Source organism: Hibiscus syriacus, unplaced genomic scaffold (genome assembly GCF_006381635.1).
Source record: "Hibiscus syriacus cultivar Baekdansim isolate YM2019G1 unplaced genomic scaffold, ASM638163v2 tig00116964_pilon, whole genome shotgun sequence".
Taxonomy (NCBI): domain Eukaryota; kingdom Viridiplantae; phylum Streptophyta; class Magnoliopsida; order Malvales; family Malvaceae; genus Hibiscus; species Hibiscus syriacus.
In genome coordinates this window covers 69,383-85,992 of record NW_024063489.1, presented here as the reverse complement: position 1 = coordinate 85,992, position 16,610 = coordinate 69,383, and the positions used below count along the sequence as shown (strand labels likewise).

Genomic DNA, 16,610 nt, shown 5'->3' with positions numbered 1-16,610 from the left:
TAATAAAACCAGCTAATATAATGTTTTCCCTGTAATTTGGGTAGAAATGCATGTCTAACTTGCATGAACTATCTTGTTCCATGCTCTTTAAATTTTGTCTGAAAAGAAAATGTCTGTAGCCTTGTGAATGTCGTCGGATCGCCACCTTTGTGCCATGAAATTTTGATGGAATTATGAAAAACAAAGAAGATTAGAATATTAAAAAATCCAGCGATGATATTGATATTTCCGAGCCACAGCCTATAGTGGTGCTACTGATAGCTAGCTAGGGTTATGCAGACTTTCCAGGAGGGTCCCCAACAATAAACAAGTGGGTCAGTCCCTAGTACGAAATTAATATCTGAGACAGTTTATCTCAATCAATTTCGCATTCGGTGCGCTGTCTGAAACATTGAGCTGGGTTGATATGATTGTAGCCAAGATTTCAACGCTAATGTCGCATACAGGGCACAGGCCTTAGAAGTTTGAACGTACGGCGTGATAAGAGATGGTCCAATCCACGTCTACTGAAAATAAAAAATCACGACCCTATTACATATTAATTCAGTTGTAAGTACTCCAATTTCAAAGAAAAAGAAAAAAAGTTGAGTACTCCAATCAGAAAATCATCCTCTCGGGACCCCATTTTTCAGAGTGCTCATCAATAATGATTCATGATCGTTTTTCTTTTACCCCGGATTAGCTTGGAAAGAGAAAAACATGCATGTATATCCATTAATAAAATGCACATAATATATCCCATAAGCAAAATTACAAATATTTGTCGGCAAAAATAATACAGCCATTCCCTCTTTTCAATCTCAACGGGATCAATCTTTCTCGTGAAAAGTTTCCAAATAACAGAGACTGGACGTTAATTTACATTATTTAGGAAAATAATAAGGTTTGTATAAGTTGGTGTCCATTAAATATGACAGTCATGATCAAGTATATTTTGTTGATTAACCAAGTTGTTTATATTTGTTCATTATATTCTCTTAAATTCTATACTTACCTTTCTTTCTCTAGAGTCTAGAGTTCCCTTCCCCTCCTCTCTAATAAGATTAAGATTAAAATTAAATTTAAAATTTATCAAAAGAAATATTACGATATAAATGGATGGCATACTGTTACAAAAACCATTAGGAAGAAAGCAAACAGATAAGTTTTGGTGATTGTTATTTGATGGCGGGTTTAAAAATAATTTTTAGAGTAGAACAGATATTAATTACATGACTTTTTTGTATTAAATAAATGTATTTTAGAGTATATATCACTAATAAAATAAAAAATTAATATAAAAAATTCAAATTTTAATATAAACATCGACGCACCATAAACTCCATTCACATGAGCCAGTGCTGTAATTGCCCATGCCCTTTTGATTCATCATTGCAGTGAGGAAAATGAAATATTGTACTTTTTCATTTGGATAGACGGTGCACAGTCCCTATCAACTTTTATTACCCAATGACTTCAATTCCTGCCATGTCATGCCTGTACATTTTCTTCTACACTAAACAGAAAAGCACTTCGGATCCAATTTCGATTCTGTTCTGATTGTCACAGGTGGGTTCCATTCGCTGAAAATCAAAATGATTCTGGGTCTTGTTCGACCCTGTCTTTGCCATTATTAGGCCTTTCAAAGCTTTGGGGTCCGTAGAAAATAAACAGAGGGCGTTGGAAATTGGGAACTGCTCAACCGGCCCTTGATATTGTCGATGATGATTGCAGGGTTGTCTGTTCCGTGGAAATTGTGCCTGTCAAAAAGGACAGCGTTATTATTTTTTTACATCGAAAAATCTTGACAAAATTTCCGTCGTTGAATCAACTGTTCTTTAGTAATTAGTAGTTCTCGGCTAAATTTCTTTAGTAAAAAGATCCTTGGGGCAAAATATTTACATACCCTGTATTACTTTTATTTTCATTGTCTTGAGCTCCTCTGTTTTTCTCCTTCTCAGTTCTTTTGGTTTTTCTTGTATAGCATTGTATTTTGTATGTATATATATAATGTATTTTTGGTAAAACATTTTTTGCTTTCTCCGAAGATCAGTTAAAGTAAAGTTATAATCAATAAACCAACTTTCAAGTTTATTCAGACAAAGTATGCAGTTCACTCAGTTTCTTCTTCAAACATTGATGTCCTTACTCATCCTATGACACTAGAAAGACCTATGACACTAGAAAGAAGTAGAAGGATGTTTATGAGTTATTTATATTTGACTGAATCCGATGTAGTTAAAAGCTGAAAGATTTGTTATTAGTCTTAAAGAATTTGATGTTGGGATCTTTCGAATTGATCCCTTTCAGGTTTGGTAGAAAGATTTCTTCTGCAATGTATTTTGGACTCCAGATGGTTTACTTGACATTGATTAGCCTTTTGCAGCCATTTGAGGTCTCAATCCCATCGAATGCGGCAGTTTATGTGACGGAAGAAGCTAGACTATCGAACATGAAAGCTACCCCATTTGAAGTTGTTGTTAAACCTCGCCTTTCATCTAAAATTTACGAAGAGTAGTAGAGAATAATAACGTAAAAAGCATGAAAGTTGCTGTTAAGCAAAACTAAAAGTCCATAGTAGTCGATATTGTAATGTATTTGATCGAGTGATTAACAATTTTTATGTTATTTCACTTTGAATAAGTTTAAATTTTAGTATTTACCTAAAGGTAATATTTTTTTACTTATTGCGTTTAATCAAACTGATTTTGTTAAAGGTTGCAGGATTATTGAGAACACTTTTGTTGGCTCAGGAGTTGGTTAAAAGGGTATACTAGGAGGTCCCTCTCACCTAGGTGTGCTCTTAAAATTGACCTCCAAAAGCTTTTGATTCCTTAAGTTGAGAGTTCATTGTACGGGTGCTTGAAGCCATTAGTCTTCCTGAGAAGTTTCGGGGGGTGGATTGTTGCTTGTTTGACTACTCCTAAGTTCTCTATTGTGTTGAATGGCAGTTTGACGGGGTATTTTTTTGGGGGGGGGGAGGAGGTGGGGTGTGTTGCGGAAGACGGCTATCGGATAGAGCAAAATCGCAACTGATAATTTGAGAAAATAAAAATGAAGATAAAAAGAGACACAAAATTTACGTGGAAAACCCCTAAATAAAATAGGGTAAAAACCACGGGCAACGGTAGAAGAATTTCACTATGAGAAAATAGGAATTACAACCTCTCTCGATCTACCAATGAGAAAACAATGATAATTCTCTCTCGATAAAAAAAAGGAGAAAACAACTCTCAAGAAACTCTCTAAATTCTCTCTAGTATTGTAAGATAGCTAGAATGCTTTGGGATGATTTTGAAGCTAAATGAGCTAGGGTATTTATAGTTGAAACCTAAGGACTAATTTGTAAATACCCTAAATTACAATGGCTAAATTATGATTCTACCATTGTCTAAAATTCAACATTTTCTGCCACCTAAAGCAATTTCCACTTTCGGTGGATTTTTTTTTTCTTTCTTTATTATCACCTTTCGGTGATTGAGAAGACTTTTCAACAATCTCCCACTTGAAGATTTGATTGGAACAATCATATCTTCACATCATTCTTTCTACCTTGTACCTTCATGTTGCTTACGTCTCTGATAGGCCACAAGAGGATCGACACCAAGTAAATTTATCAGCGTTGATCGCCTTCGTCATGAAATCTGCTATGTTGTCTTTGGTATGGATCTTCTGTATATCTACCGTCCCTTCTTCCACCTTTTCACGAATGAAATGATATTGAACTCGTATGTGCTTTGTTCTTGAATGAAATGCTGGATTCCTTGCTAGATGCAAAGCGCTTTGACTGTCACAAAACAGAGAGACATACTCTTGATTGTGCCCAAGCTCCTCCAATAGCATCTTCAACCAAATTGCTTCTTTACTGGCTTGTGTAGCTGCTACATATTCTGCCTCTGTTGTGGATGTAACCACAACTGACTGCAATTTTGAAACCCAACTTACAGCTCCACCAGCAACTTTGAACACATATCCTGTAGTAGATTTGCTTTTATCCAAATCCCCTGCATAGTCAGAATCTACATACCCATTGATTAGTAAGTTTGATCCTCCGTAACATAATGCAACATTTGAGGTCCCTTTGATGTATCTCAGGATCCTCTTTAATGTATTCCAATGCTCTTTGCCTGGATTCGCCATGTACCGACTAACCACTCCCACTGCTTGTGCAATGTCTGGTCTTGTGCATATCATAGCGAACATTAAACTTCCCACTGCTGATGCATACGATACTCGAGACATCTCCATCTTCTCTTCTTCACTGCTAGGACTCATACTGGAGGATAATTTGAAGTTAATAGGAAGATGGGTAGAAATTGGCTTACAATCTTGCATGCTAAATCGTGACAAGATTTTCTTCAAGTAATTCTTTTGTGAAAGCCAAATCTTCATATTGCTTCTGTCTCGGTGAATTTGCATCCCTAGAATCTTGTTTGCTGATCCCAAGTCCTTCATTTCAAATTCCCTAGCCAGTTGTGCCTTCAATTCTTCAATATGATCTTTGTTGGGTCCTGCAACCAACATGTCATCCACATACAACAACAATATAACAAAATCGTTATCACCAGACCTCTTGAAATAAGCACAAGGGTCTGCATTAAGTCTGTTGTATCCAAGGCACATAATGAAGGAATCAAATCTCTTATACCAACACCTCGGCGCCTGCTTTAGACCGTACAAAGATTTGTTCAACCTGCAAACCAAGTTCTTCTTTTCGTCTTCTTCAAAACCTTCAGGTTGGAGCATATAAATCTATTCTTCAAGATTTCCATGAAGAAAAGCCGTTTTAACATCTAGCTGCTCTAGATGTAAGTCCAATGTAGCACACATTGCCAAAACTACTCGAACTGTTGTTAGTCGAACCACAGGAGAAAATATTTCATTGAAATCAATACCTTCTTTTTGAGCATATCCTTTGACCACCAGTCTTGCACGATACCTCTCAACTTGATCGTCACCATTTCACTTGATTTTGAAGACCCATTTGTTACCAATTGGCTTCCTTCCTTGTGGTAGTGGCACAAGGTCCCATGTATTATTTTTATGAAGGGCTTCGATTTCTTCTTGCATCGCCATCATCCACAGTGAAGCATCTGAGTTGTTTATTGCCTCCTGGTATGTTGATGGCTTACCGTCCTCTGTTAAAAGGCAATATGCAATATTACCTTCTATAACATAATCTGAGTGCCAATTGGGACTTCTTCTCACACGATCTGATTGACGAGTTGTTGGAGCTTCAGAACTCTCTGGTTCTTGTTCATCATGTGCTGGTTTTTCTTCAGAAGAATCTCCTTCTTCAAACTCTTTTTCCACATGTATCTGAGTAGTCTCTGACTTTTCAGCGTTATCATCGTCTTCTTTTCTTTGTAGCTTATCTTCTACAAAGATAACATCCCTGCTAATGATCACTTTGCGGGCAGTGGGATCCCACAAGCGATACCCCTTTACTCCATCAGCATACCCCAAGAATTTGCATTTCCTGGATTTTGGATCCATCTTTGAAATTTCTTGGGCGTTGTACATCACGTACACAATACTTCCAAATACATGGAGGTTTGAATAATCAACTGGTTTACCATTCCACATCTCCATTGGTGTCTTCAGCTCTATTGCAGTTGATGGAGCTCGATTCACCAAATAACAGGCGGTATTGACTGCTTCTGCCCAGAATGATTTTTCTAGGCCTGCGTCCCTCAACATTGCTCTTGTTCTTTCTAACAAGGTTCTGTTCATCCGCTCTGCCACTCCATTTTGTTGAGGAGTGTTCGCCACTGTGAACTGTCTTTTGATGCCTTCTTTCCTGTAAAAGTCATCAAATTCTTCGCTTGTGTATTCTCCTCCATTATCTGTTCTGAAACACTTGATCTTATTTCCAGAATCAAGTTCCACTCGCGCTTTGAAGTTTTTGAAAGTTGAAAACATGAATGACTTCTTCTTAATAGGGTGCACCCAACATCTCCTAGAGTAGTCATCAATAAATGAGACAAAGTATTTTGCTCCACCTAGGGACGTTACTGGTGCTTGCCATACGTCAGAGTGAACCAATTCTAGAACACTTTTGCCTCTAGAATTTGATGTGTTGAATTTCAACCGGTGCTGCTTACTTGCTATGCAATGCTCACACAAAGGAAGTGATACCTTTGTTAAGCCTGGAAGTAGCTTTTTCTCCACAAGGACTTTCATTCCTTGTTCTGACATGTGTCCAAGTTTCTGATGCCATAGCATTGCCGAATTTGAACTACATGAGGCAACAGAGGCTTCTGCTTCTAATAAAGTCTCTCCCTTCAGCATGTATAAGTTTGCTGCTATCTTTTCGCCTTTTAGCACCACAAGCACTCCACGGAACACCTTCATGATTCCTTTTCGTGTCTCAATCTTGGTTGCATTATTATCCAACAATCCGTAGGATAATAAATTTTTCTTCAGGCCTTTCACGTGCCGTACATCTCGAACAACTTTAATTGTTCCATCATACATTTTCAATTTGATGGTTCCCACACCAACGATCTCTAAGGCATGATCATTGCAACTATACACAGATCCTCCTGAGACAGGTTCATAATGATGGAACCATTCTCTTCTTGAGGTCATGTGATATGTCGCTCCCGAATCAATGAGCCATATATCTGCAAATCTTTTTCTGCCTTCCACGGTGGTTGACGCTTCACAGCATAGAGCATCTCCATCATCTGAAGTGTTTGCGGTATTGCCTTGTGGATTGGAGTTTTTATTTAGACTCCAACAATTCTTCTTCAAGTGACCCTTCTTTCCACAGTGATAGCACTTTAAATTCTTCTTGCTCCTCGACTTCGATCTACCATGTTTATGACTGCTGCTTTGGCCACGTTCTGTTGATCTCCCTCTCATCATTGTCAACACTTCTTCTTGTTGCAGATTTACTTGTCTGTCTTCCTTGTTCTTGCGTCGATTTTCTTCTTGTAGAACAGCAGCTGCAACGTCATCGAAGACTAGACTGGTGACATTACTGTTTGTCAAGTTGATGATGAGTTGATCGTACGAATCCGGTAGACTTTGAAGTAGAAGTTCAGCACGTTCTTGTTCTCCTATTTTACAGCTTAAGGATGTAAGCTGAGAAAATAAGGTGTTCAGTGTATTTAAGTGCTCCGTCACTGAAGTAGATTCTGGCATACGGAGAGTGTACAATTTCCTCTTAAGGAAAATTTTATTGTGCAGCGATGTGGCCTCGTACAATTTGATGAGATGATCTCATATCTCCTTAGCTGTCTTCTTCTCCTCGATGCTTGACAATACTCCATCTGCTAATGCTAGATGAAAGTTTGCCATAGCATTCCCGTCCATCTCGTTCCATTTGATGTCATCTGCGAAATCCACCGGCCTTTCATTGATAGCCGCTAGACACCCGTCTTTCCTTAGGATGGCCTTCATCTTCAATTTCCACAATGAGAAATTTCTCCCATTGAATTTTTCAATATCAAATTTCGTTGCCATAGCTTCTTCTACGGATAGCTCCCACTATTTCACTATCGTGAATAGTTCTCTGGAACCTTCAAAGAATGGGTAATAACTTCTTACTTTCTTATTGGAGGATCCACCTTTTGGTGGCAACCACAAAGACAATAAACAGATATTACACACTCTAATCTAGCTCGGATACCAATTGTTGCGGAAGACGGCTATCGGATAGAGCAAAATCGTAACTGATAATTTAAGAAAATAAAAATGAAGATAAAAAGAGACACAAAATTTACGTGGAAAACCCCTAAATAAAATAGGGTAAAAACCACGGGCAACGGTAGAAGAATTTCACTATGAGAAAATAGGAATTACAACCTCTCTCGATCTACCAAGGAGAAAACAATGATAATTCTCTCTCGATAAAAAAAAAGGAGAAAACAACTCTCAAGAAACTCTCTAAATTCTCTCTAGTATTGGAAGAAAGCTAGAATGCTTTGGGATGATTTTGAAGCTAAATGAGCTAGGGTATTTATAGTTGAAACCTAAGGACTAATTTGTAAATACCCTAAATTACAATGGCTAAATTATGATTCTACCATTGTCTAAAATTCAACATTTTCTGCCACCTAAAGCAATTTCCACTTTCGGTGGATTTTTTTTTCTTTCTTTATTATCACCTTTCGGTGATTGAGAAGACTTTTCAACAGGGTGGGGGCAGGGGCATAAGACAAGGAGACTCGCTTTATCCTTATCTCTTTGTCTTGGTCATGAATATCCTTTCTTGAGTTTTAGATCTTGTTGCTTCTAAGAAGTTTCAGTTTCATCCTAAATACAAGAAAATTGGACTGACGCATTTAAGTTTTGCTGATGATCTCCTTATATATTGTAAGGGCTCATTGGAATAGATTATTGGGATTAAATGCGTTTTGGAGCAGTTTTATGAGTTGTCTGGCTTACGCCTTAATGCTACTAAGAGTGAGTTGTTTGCTTCTGGGGTTGGTGCTGCCAAGTTGGAGGAAATTCGGCGGTTTTATGATTTTAAGATTGGTCTCCTCCCAATCAAGTACCTTGGTGTTCCCTCAGTTACTAGAAAACTGGCTGAGAAAGATTGTTATTCTCTCATTGCGAATATTAAAGCTAGATTGGGGCATTGGTGTCATCTCAAACTTAGCTATGCAGGATGGTTGCAACTCATCCACGCTGTCTTGTTTAGTGTGACCAATAACTGGTGTAGGCAGCTTGTTTTGCCTCAGGTTGTCATTAAGGTTATTGAGCAACTTTGTGTCCGATTTTTTTGGAAGGGGTTGATTCCTCTGTTGTTGGGGCTAAGGTTAGTTGGCGGTAGATTTGTTCTCCTAAGTCGGAGGGCGGGCTTGGGTTGAGGGATTTAAAAACTTGGAACAAGGCATGTCTTTTTTCCCTTATAAGGAATATCTTGGCAGGTCAAGACTCCTTGTGGGTTGCTTGGATACACACTTATATCTTGAAGGGCATTGGGTTGTAGCAAGCAGTCGATAAGAGCCATTTTAGCTGGTGCATGGGGAGGATATTCAAATTGAGGGAGGAGGCTTACCCTTTGCTTGGGTCTTTGGGTGATTGGGGGATTATTACTACTTCTTGGTTATGGTCTGAGGCTCGGTCTAAAGGGGAGGTGGTTTCATGGCATATATTGATTTGGTTCCGCTCCATATTCCTAGACATGCTATTATTGCTTGGCTTGTTATCTAGGGGAGGATTTCCACTAAGGATCAATTGTTGCAGTGAAGTGTTGCCGTGGATGGTCAATGTGTTTTTTGTGGTCATTTGGAGACAAGAGACCACATTTTCTTCTCTTGTTTCTTTTCGAAAGAGGTATGGGAAGGTGTTTTGCGTATATATCATTTGACTCGACAGGTCATGGCTTGGGATTAAGAAGTTCGACGGGCTCTATCTTTACTTAAACGTAAATCCTTTATTGCTTGCACTTTGAGAGTTGCTTTGAGTGCGCATCTATATTTTATTTGGTCTGAACAAAACTATCGGATTTTATAAAATCGGACTCGCTCCACTAATGTTGTTTTGCGGTTAAATAGGGAGATTGCTGATATTCAATTTAGTAGGAAGGATATTGAAAGGCTTGACTCTGTAAATTTGCAGCTTTGTGCTACTTGGGGGATTCTTTTTAAGCGACATGCATGATTCTGTCGTAGTTTTGGTTGGGTTATTGTTGCTTCTTAGAGTGTAGGTAGAGCATGTAATTTTATGTTGATTTGTAGCAGTTTATATTCTCTTTTTTGGGTAACGAAAGCAAAACTTAACCAAAAAAAAAAAAAAATACTTCTCTACTTTATAAAATGTAGAATGAATGTCTTTATCTTTTTCAAAGAGAAATAACATTACGATTAACTCTATTTATTATAATTAATTATTATAGTGTAATTTATAATTTACATTTTTAATTTATAAAATTCATTAAGACAATATCCCAACTTCTATGACGTCTATAGTTTATTCCAACCAACGGGTCAACGATAATATAAATAAATAGAACAATATAATATATATGATAACGCTATATATATATTTAACTATTTTCTTAGTGAAAGGTTTGACTAGGACATGAGATTATTGTGCATTAAATATAATATGAAGCTTAATTTTATATTGACCACAATATTGAATATTGTAACCATTGATCATTAATGTTGACTAATTGATCAGCAATATTAAGAAAATAATATAATTAAAATTTACCTATCATAATTAAAATTAAGAAAAACCTAAACCGATGTGATAATTTAATTTTTTTTAAATATTATATTATTAAGATAAATTATGTAAATGTAAAATAAATTCAGACTTTATACCAATATAATACGAGAAAATAATAAATACATGTATAAAATATAAAAATACTATAAATATACAATACAATTGCGTTATAGAATGAATTATTAATTATAAAATTAAATTCTCAATTTTAAATCAAATTAAACTACAACAAAATTAATTAGATGAAAATTTTAAAATAATTTAGTTCATGATACCAAAACACTATCGTGTGGTTATAATTAAATTTTGTCAGGGTTGGCTAATGGAGATTTGGAACGACCTTGACTGCTCCAATTTTTTTTAATAGCAAATAATATTGACTTAGAGTAGCGTGGAAGGATGGGTGCTCATTTAATTACATTAACTTGTAATTTTTCTAGTTTTTAAGTTTGGAAAATTGAATCTAATATTAAATTTAGTAATATTGTGCTGATGTTTTTTTACCCCTCCTATCTTTCAAATCACAATTCTTTATTTAAAATTATTTGTTAAATTAAACTTATCGAGCGATTTTAGTAGTTAAAGGAAGTATTATATTATTAGAAGTTTTGAGTTTAAATAGTTGTGTCAGCAAAGTATGTGTATTATTAATGACTAAGAAAAATTATGAATAAATACTACTATATAATCGTCCAAACTATTCAAAAAACAATACTTGTCAAATTGGTCATGAAACGTGTAAAGAAGGAATAAGTAATTTCTAACGGATGATAATGAATATATTAAAGTTTTTGACTCATATTAGTAAAAGAATGTGAAATTTGACATTATCTTTTGTTTTCATTTTTCATTTGTTTACAAAATAATATAAATTAATTTAATCGATTGAATATTCTTTAACATATCGATGAGAATTAAAGCTTAAGTCTCAGATCTCATTTAACCTATAAAAAGTTTAAGAGTATAAAGTTATTTGTAAGTAGAGATGGATCAAAGAAGGGAATGACGAGAGCGATTGTCCTCTTAAAAATTTTAAACTTTAATATAATATAAATTTTTTAATATTTTTATTAATAATATATATATTTATTTCATAAAATTTTATAAATATATTTCTATAAACTTTTATAAATTCATATTATACCATAAAATGTTACTTTTATCTCAACTTATGAGAGGAAGTCTTACCTATGTTCTCTCTTTTATTTAATCGTTTATAAAATAATTTAAATTTAATTAATACATATTTAATCACATACCTTTCCGTATCTCCAGTCCATCAAGCATTCAATGGCTCGTGTCACTGGCTGACTCACTTACTTAGAACATGAATTTCACGGCCAATATGTCAAACCCCAAGCTAATACACCTGCATATATAATGTTCAGGTCATAACAATAATCCTTTAATCATTAAAATAAATTAATTCATACATATTTTTATATACATTTTTCATCATTCCCTTTTATAAATGTATCATTTTCTAAATATAAAAAAAAAGTAATATAAAATTGATTAAGTTATACCGATGTCAATAATGACTTCTCCAATCAAATCATAGTGATAAATATTTTCGGATATCCGAAAATATTTCATGCAACTTGAATTTAATTACAGTCTATTGAAAATTTTAAATTTAGTTCAAATGTTTTAATCTTCTTGTTCAATAAGTTAGTTTTTCAAAAAAATAATAATAATAAATCTTGAATTATGAGATAACCAGGTGTGCTTGATGTTCATCCTGTTGTTACAGTTCCACGAAAATTCAATAAATTATTTTTGTATTTTGTTGACTTTAGTAGGTACGCCGGTAGCACGGAAACTACGTTCAACTTTGATGACGGAGCAACATTTAATAAATTAGAATAAAAATCTTGAATTATGAGATAACCTTGTCTTGCTAGGCCACTCCAACTATATTTATATGTGCAAAGCGCAACATCTCCCCCATCAACTTCGTCACAACATCTCTGCACTTCTCTATCAAAGCAGTGATGGATCTTGATCTTCCGACTTTTGGTTACGCACTAGTCTTAGCCATCACACTATTGTTTTTGTACACCAAACTCAAAAAGTCCAGCTCAGGCAGCGGCGGCAAAGCTGCACCCGTCGCAGCTGGTGCATGGCCATTAATCGGTCACCTCCCGCTGTTAGGCGGACCGTTGGCCCCTCACGAAACATTGGGAAATTTGTCTGATAAATACGGACCTGCCTACATGATCCGCATCGGTGTTCATCAGGCACTGGTGGTGAATTCGAGAGATATTGCCAAGGAGATATTTACCACTAATGATATGGCTGTTTCCTCTCGTTCCAAATTGGCAGCTGCTGAACACCTGGGTTACAACTATGCCATGTTCGGGTTCTCTCCTTACGGACAATACTGGCGTGAAATGCGCAAAATAACAATGTTGGAGGTGCTATCCAACCACAGGATTGATCAGCTCAAGAAAGTATTTGTATCGGAAATACGAGGGTCACTAAAACAACTATACAAGACTTGGGCTGAGAAAAAGGATGGCTCTGGTAAGGTGTTGGTTGAGATGAAGAAGCATTTTGCGGACTTGACTTTGAACGTCATTCTCAGGACGGTTGCTGGGAAGAGGTATAATGTTGCTGTGGAGGAAGACCAGAAAGTGGTGTCCAGATACCGCAAGGCTTTACGGGATTTCTTTCACTTGTTGGGCATATTTGTGTTGGGAGACGCAGTTCCTTTTCTCCGACGTCTGGATTTGGGGGGCTACGAGAAGTGGATGAAGAAAACTGCAAAAGAGTTGGACGAAATTGCCGATGGATGGCTCGACGACCACAGGAAGAACGGAAGATGGGATGAGAACAAAAAGGAGAAGGATTTCATGGATGTTATGAACTCTGTTCTTAAAGATGCAAACCTCGCTGGATATGATGCTGATACCATCAACAAAGCCACTTCCTTGGTACAATCTTCTTCCCTTTAGTAAAAATATATTTCACCATTAGTTCTAAATTTCTGAAAATTATGAAACTTGCGCATTGCAGAATATGATTTTTGCAGGCAGTGACACTACGACCGTTACATTAATATATGGTCTCTCGCTTATGCTAAACAAACCACAAACGCTGAAAAAGGCTCAAGAAGAACTGGACGCCCATGTAAGCAAGGACCGATTTGTGAATGAATCAGACATCGGGAAATTGGTGTACATCCAAGCCATTGTTAAAGAGACATTACGAATGTATCCACCTGCACCTCTTTCAGCTCCTCGCGAGCTTAGTGAAAGCTGCAATATTGGAGGGTATGAAATCCCCGAAGGCACTCGCCTGATTATAAACCTTCATAGGATCCAAAGGGACCCTAACGTATGGCCAGAACCATCAGAATTTATGCCGGAAAGGTTTCTGACAACCCACAAAGATGTGGATGTTAGGGGTCAGCATTTTGAACTGATGCCCTTTGGCAGTGGTAGGAGAAGCTGTCCTGGAACATCGTTTGCGCTTCACATGCTGTACTTGACCATGTCTAATTTCTTACACGCCTTCAATTTCTCTACACCAAATAATGGTTTGATCGACATGAGTGGCACTCTTGGATTGACTAACATGAAATCTACCCCGCTTGAAGCACTTGTTGCTCCTCGCCTTGCTCCTGAGCTCTATAACTGAAATCCATGTGAAGATTATAAAGTGTGAAGAAATGGGATTTATTCGGGCATTTTGCCTCTGTTATACCTCCCTTCTTTTCAAGATATAATAAGTGTTAAATTCCTTGTTTAATAAATAAAATAAGTCATGTTCTAGTGTATTCATTTTTCTGTTTTCCCAATATATTCAGTTTTTAAATATTTAATTTTCTTAATCTTTCTCTGAGACGAGAAGTATCATCAAGACTCCAACATTGATATCATACCATTGTAAATTGTACATGTATATGATATCATACGGCGTCAATCTGCAGATGTACATGTCTCTCGGTAGTGGCTCTCTCCTGTTTACACGCTCTCCCACAAGTGCGTATGTTTGGATGGAGGGCTGCTCACAAGGCACTCCTTGTTGGTTGTCGACTTTCCTATGTTGGTGTTGTTGTGGTACATTGTTGCTTATGCGGTTCGTCGGCGGAGACTGTCTCCCATGCTCTGCGTGATTGTCCGGAGGTAAGTCTCATTTTTGGTGTTGCTGGTTTTTCCATTGTTACGGACCCTACGATTTTTCCAACTTTTGGTTCTTGGCTGGAGCATACGATGCATTCCTTATCTGGTCCTCGGTTTATATTGCTTTTGGTGCATCTTTGGTAGATTTGGAATCGACGTAATATGTTCTTCCACGAGGGTCAGTTTCTTCCGGGTTGCCAATTGATTGTCTCTGGTGTTGCTTTGCAATCTGCGTATCTCACTGTTGTGGTTAGGGATGGCAAGTGGGTACAATTTTGTGGATTCCGTACCGCACCCGCTCCAATTGGGGCGGGGATGGGTATAATTTTAGTGGGTAGTGGGCGGGTGTGGATTTAGAAAGTGGTACTCGTCGCGGGTAGTGGGCGGGTAATGGGTTTGAGACCTTACCCGCCCCGCATCCGCACCGCATCCACCCGCCCCTCATCCGCCTGCACTGCATCCACCCACCCCACATCCGCCCGCCCAACTAAATATCCATTAAATTTTGGACCATTATGAATTTAGGTGTAATTTTAAGAGACTAATTTATAAATCCTAATATTGTATAAGATATAACTTGTAATTTAACCAAATATTAGGGATAAGTTTATGCATAAATTTTTTTCTTTCAAACCTCTTGTCTTCACTCTCCAGCTTATTCAGGTATCTTTTTTCCCTTTTTACTTGAAATTTAATTTTTGTAAGAGTCAATTCCGTAGTTATTTCGTTTTAAGCTCCTTTGCATTTCGTTTTAAGAGTTTAATTTTTATTTGCTCGTACTGATTTTTAATTATTTTTTAGATTAATCTTAATGTTTGTTTTAAGCTTAATTTCTTAATGTTCTACAAATCAGTATCTTATGACTGAGCACCCACGTTTTTTGCTAACAGAGTCATATCGTTGCTTCTCAAATCTTTATTTTTAACGCCACTGAATAGAATTAAGTGTTTCACTTGAGCTTCTCAAACCTCCATTTTTAACGCCATTGAAACTGACTTTTTCAAATTCAAATTTCAACCGAATATATTGCAATATTGGTGTTTTATTATGGTGTTTTATGAGAATGATGATTGTAATACTGGAGTATCAGATGTCACAAGTATTGCTTGAAATTTTAGAATGTTGTGCCAAAGAACAAAAACATTATGTGTTTGTCATTTATGTTTCTAGACTTTAATTATGTATTTTATTATGATGTTTTATGTACTTTAAGATCTATATTAACACTTAACTCAGATAATCATTGGTTTATTTTATTATGTTTCTTAATAGATGTGTTTGTTTTATGTTTGTTGATTATGTATAACTTAAGTTTGTTGTCAGGCGGGTCTAGGCGGGTACGTCTCCAGTGGGTAGCGGGTGTGGGGATGAATTTGAGAATGTACCCGCGTGGGCAGGTGTGGATTTGAAAATTTTTACCCATCATGGGTGGTGGGTGGGTGGTAGATTGAAAAATATTAGGTGGGTATGGGGATGGGGGAGGGGGTATCCGCACCCGACCCGCCCGTTTGCCATCCCTAGTTGTGGTGTTGGGGAAACCGAGTTATTTCCCACACGAATTTAATTTCAAAATTGACCTAAAATGTCAAGATCAAAACCATCAAAGGTTGCACAGCGGATAAACCCGACACACTATTGAATATTGTAACACAATGAAAAAACCGAATAAAGATTAATAAATGAGAGAACACGCCAAATTTATGAGGTTCGACGAGAATATCGTCTACTCCTCAGACATCACACCGGATGATAACTTCACTATCAACAAATATACAACAAATGGAATTCTTTAGAATTCCCAAAGTAAGAGAATAAAGAAAACAAATGGAAGAGAAAACTTGTTTTGGGATGATTTCAAATGAAATACTTAGGCCTATTTATAGTTGAGTTTTAAGGACTAAACTTATAAATAACCTAATATTTTAGGGACCAAAGATGAAATTCCCATGTGCAAAGTTGACCACCTACCAAAGATGAATTTTCCAACTTGCCAACTTTGACAATTTACAAGCCAAACATAACAAATCTCCACCTTGGCTTGAAATTACCAAGCCTACTCAACTTCTTCAACTCCCCAAATTTTATGTTGTGCCTCTAATTGCGCTCACATGCGCCATATACCCGAAGGTGCTCAAACTTTCAGGATGTTAATAAAGTTCAAACAATGGTTGAACTTGATTACTGTTACTACCTTGGTCATCGTATCTGCAGGATTTTCTGCTGCCACAATTTTCTGAAGTATAATCTTTCATTCTTCAAAGATCTCCCGCACAAAGTGATACCTCACGTCGATATGCTTAGTCCTTGAATGGTAGA

At 36.6% G+C, this 16,610-nt stretch overlaps 1 protein-coding gene across 1 annotated transcript; it reads left to right on the top strand.

Annotated features, from left to right (window-relative positions):
• The first annotated feature begins 12,071 nt into the window (after window positions 1-12,071).
• LOC120191087 (cytochrome P450 CYP82D47-like) lies at window positions 12,072-13,829 on the top strand. The gene is made up of 2 exons (XM_039194090.1): window positions 12,072-13,103; window positions 13,186-13,829. The coding sequence occupies exons 1-2, from the start codon at window positions 12,162-12,164 to the stop codon at window positions 13,807-13,809; spliced, it is 1,566 nt and encodes a 521-aa protein (XP_039050021.1). The 5' UTR covers window positions 12,072-12,161; the 3' UTR covers window positions 13,810-13,829.
• Window positions 13,830-16,610: the final 2,781 nt, after the last annotated feature.

Coding starts and splice junctions, on each gene's coding strand:
- LOC120191087 (XM_039194090.1), top strand. CDS start 12,162: ATGGATCTTGATCTTCCGACTTTTGGTTACGCACTAGTCTTAGCCATC. Junction 13,104..13,185: donor TCAACAAAGCCACTTCCTTG/GTACAATCTTCT, acceptor TGCGCATTGCAG/AATATGATTTTTGCAGGCAG.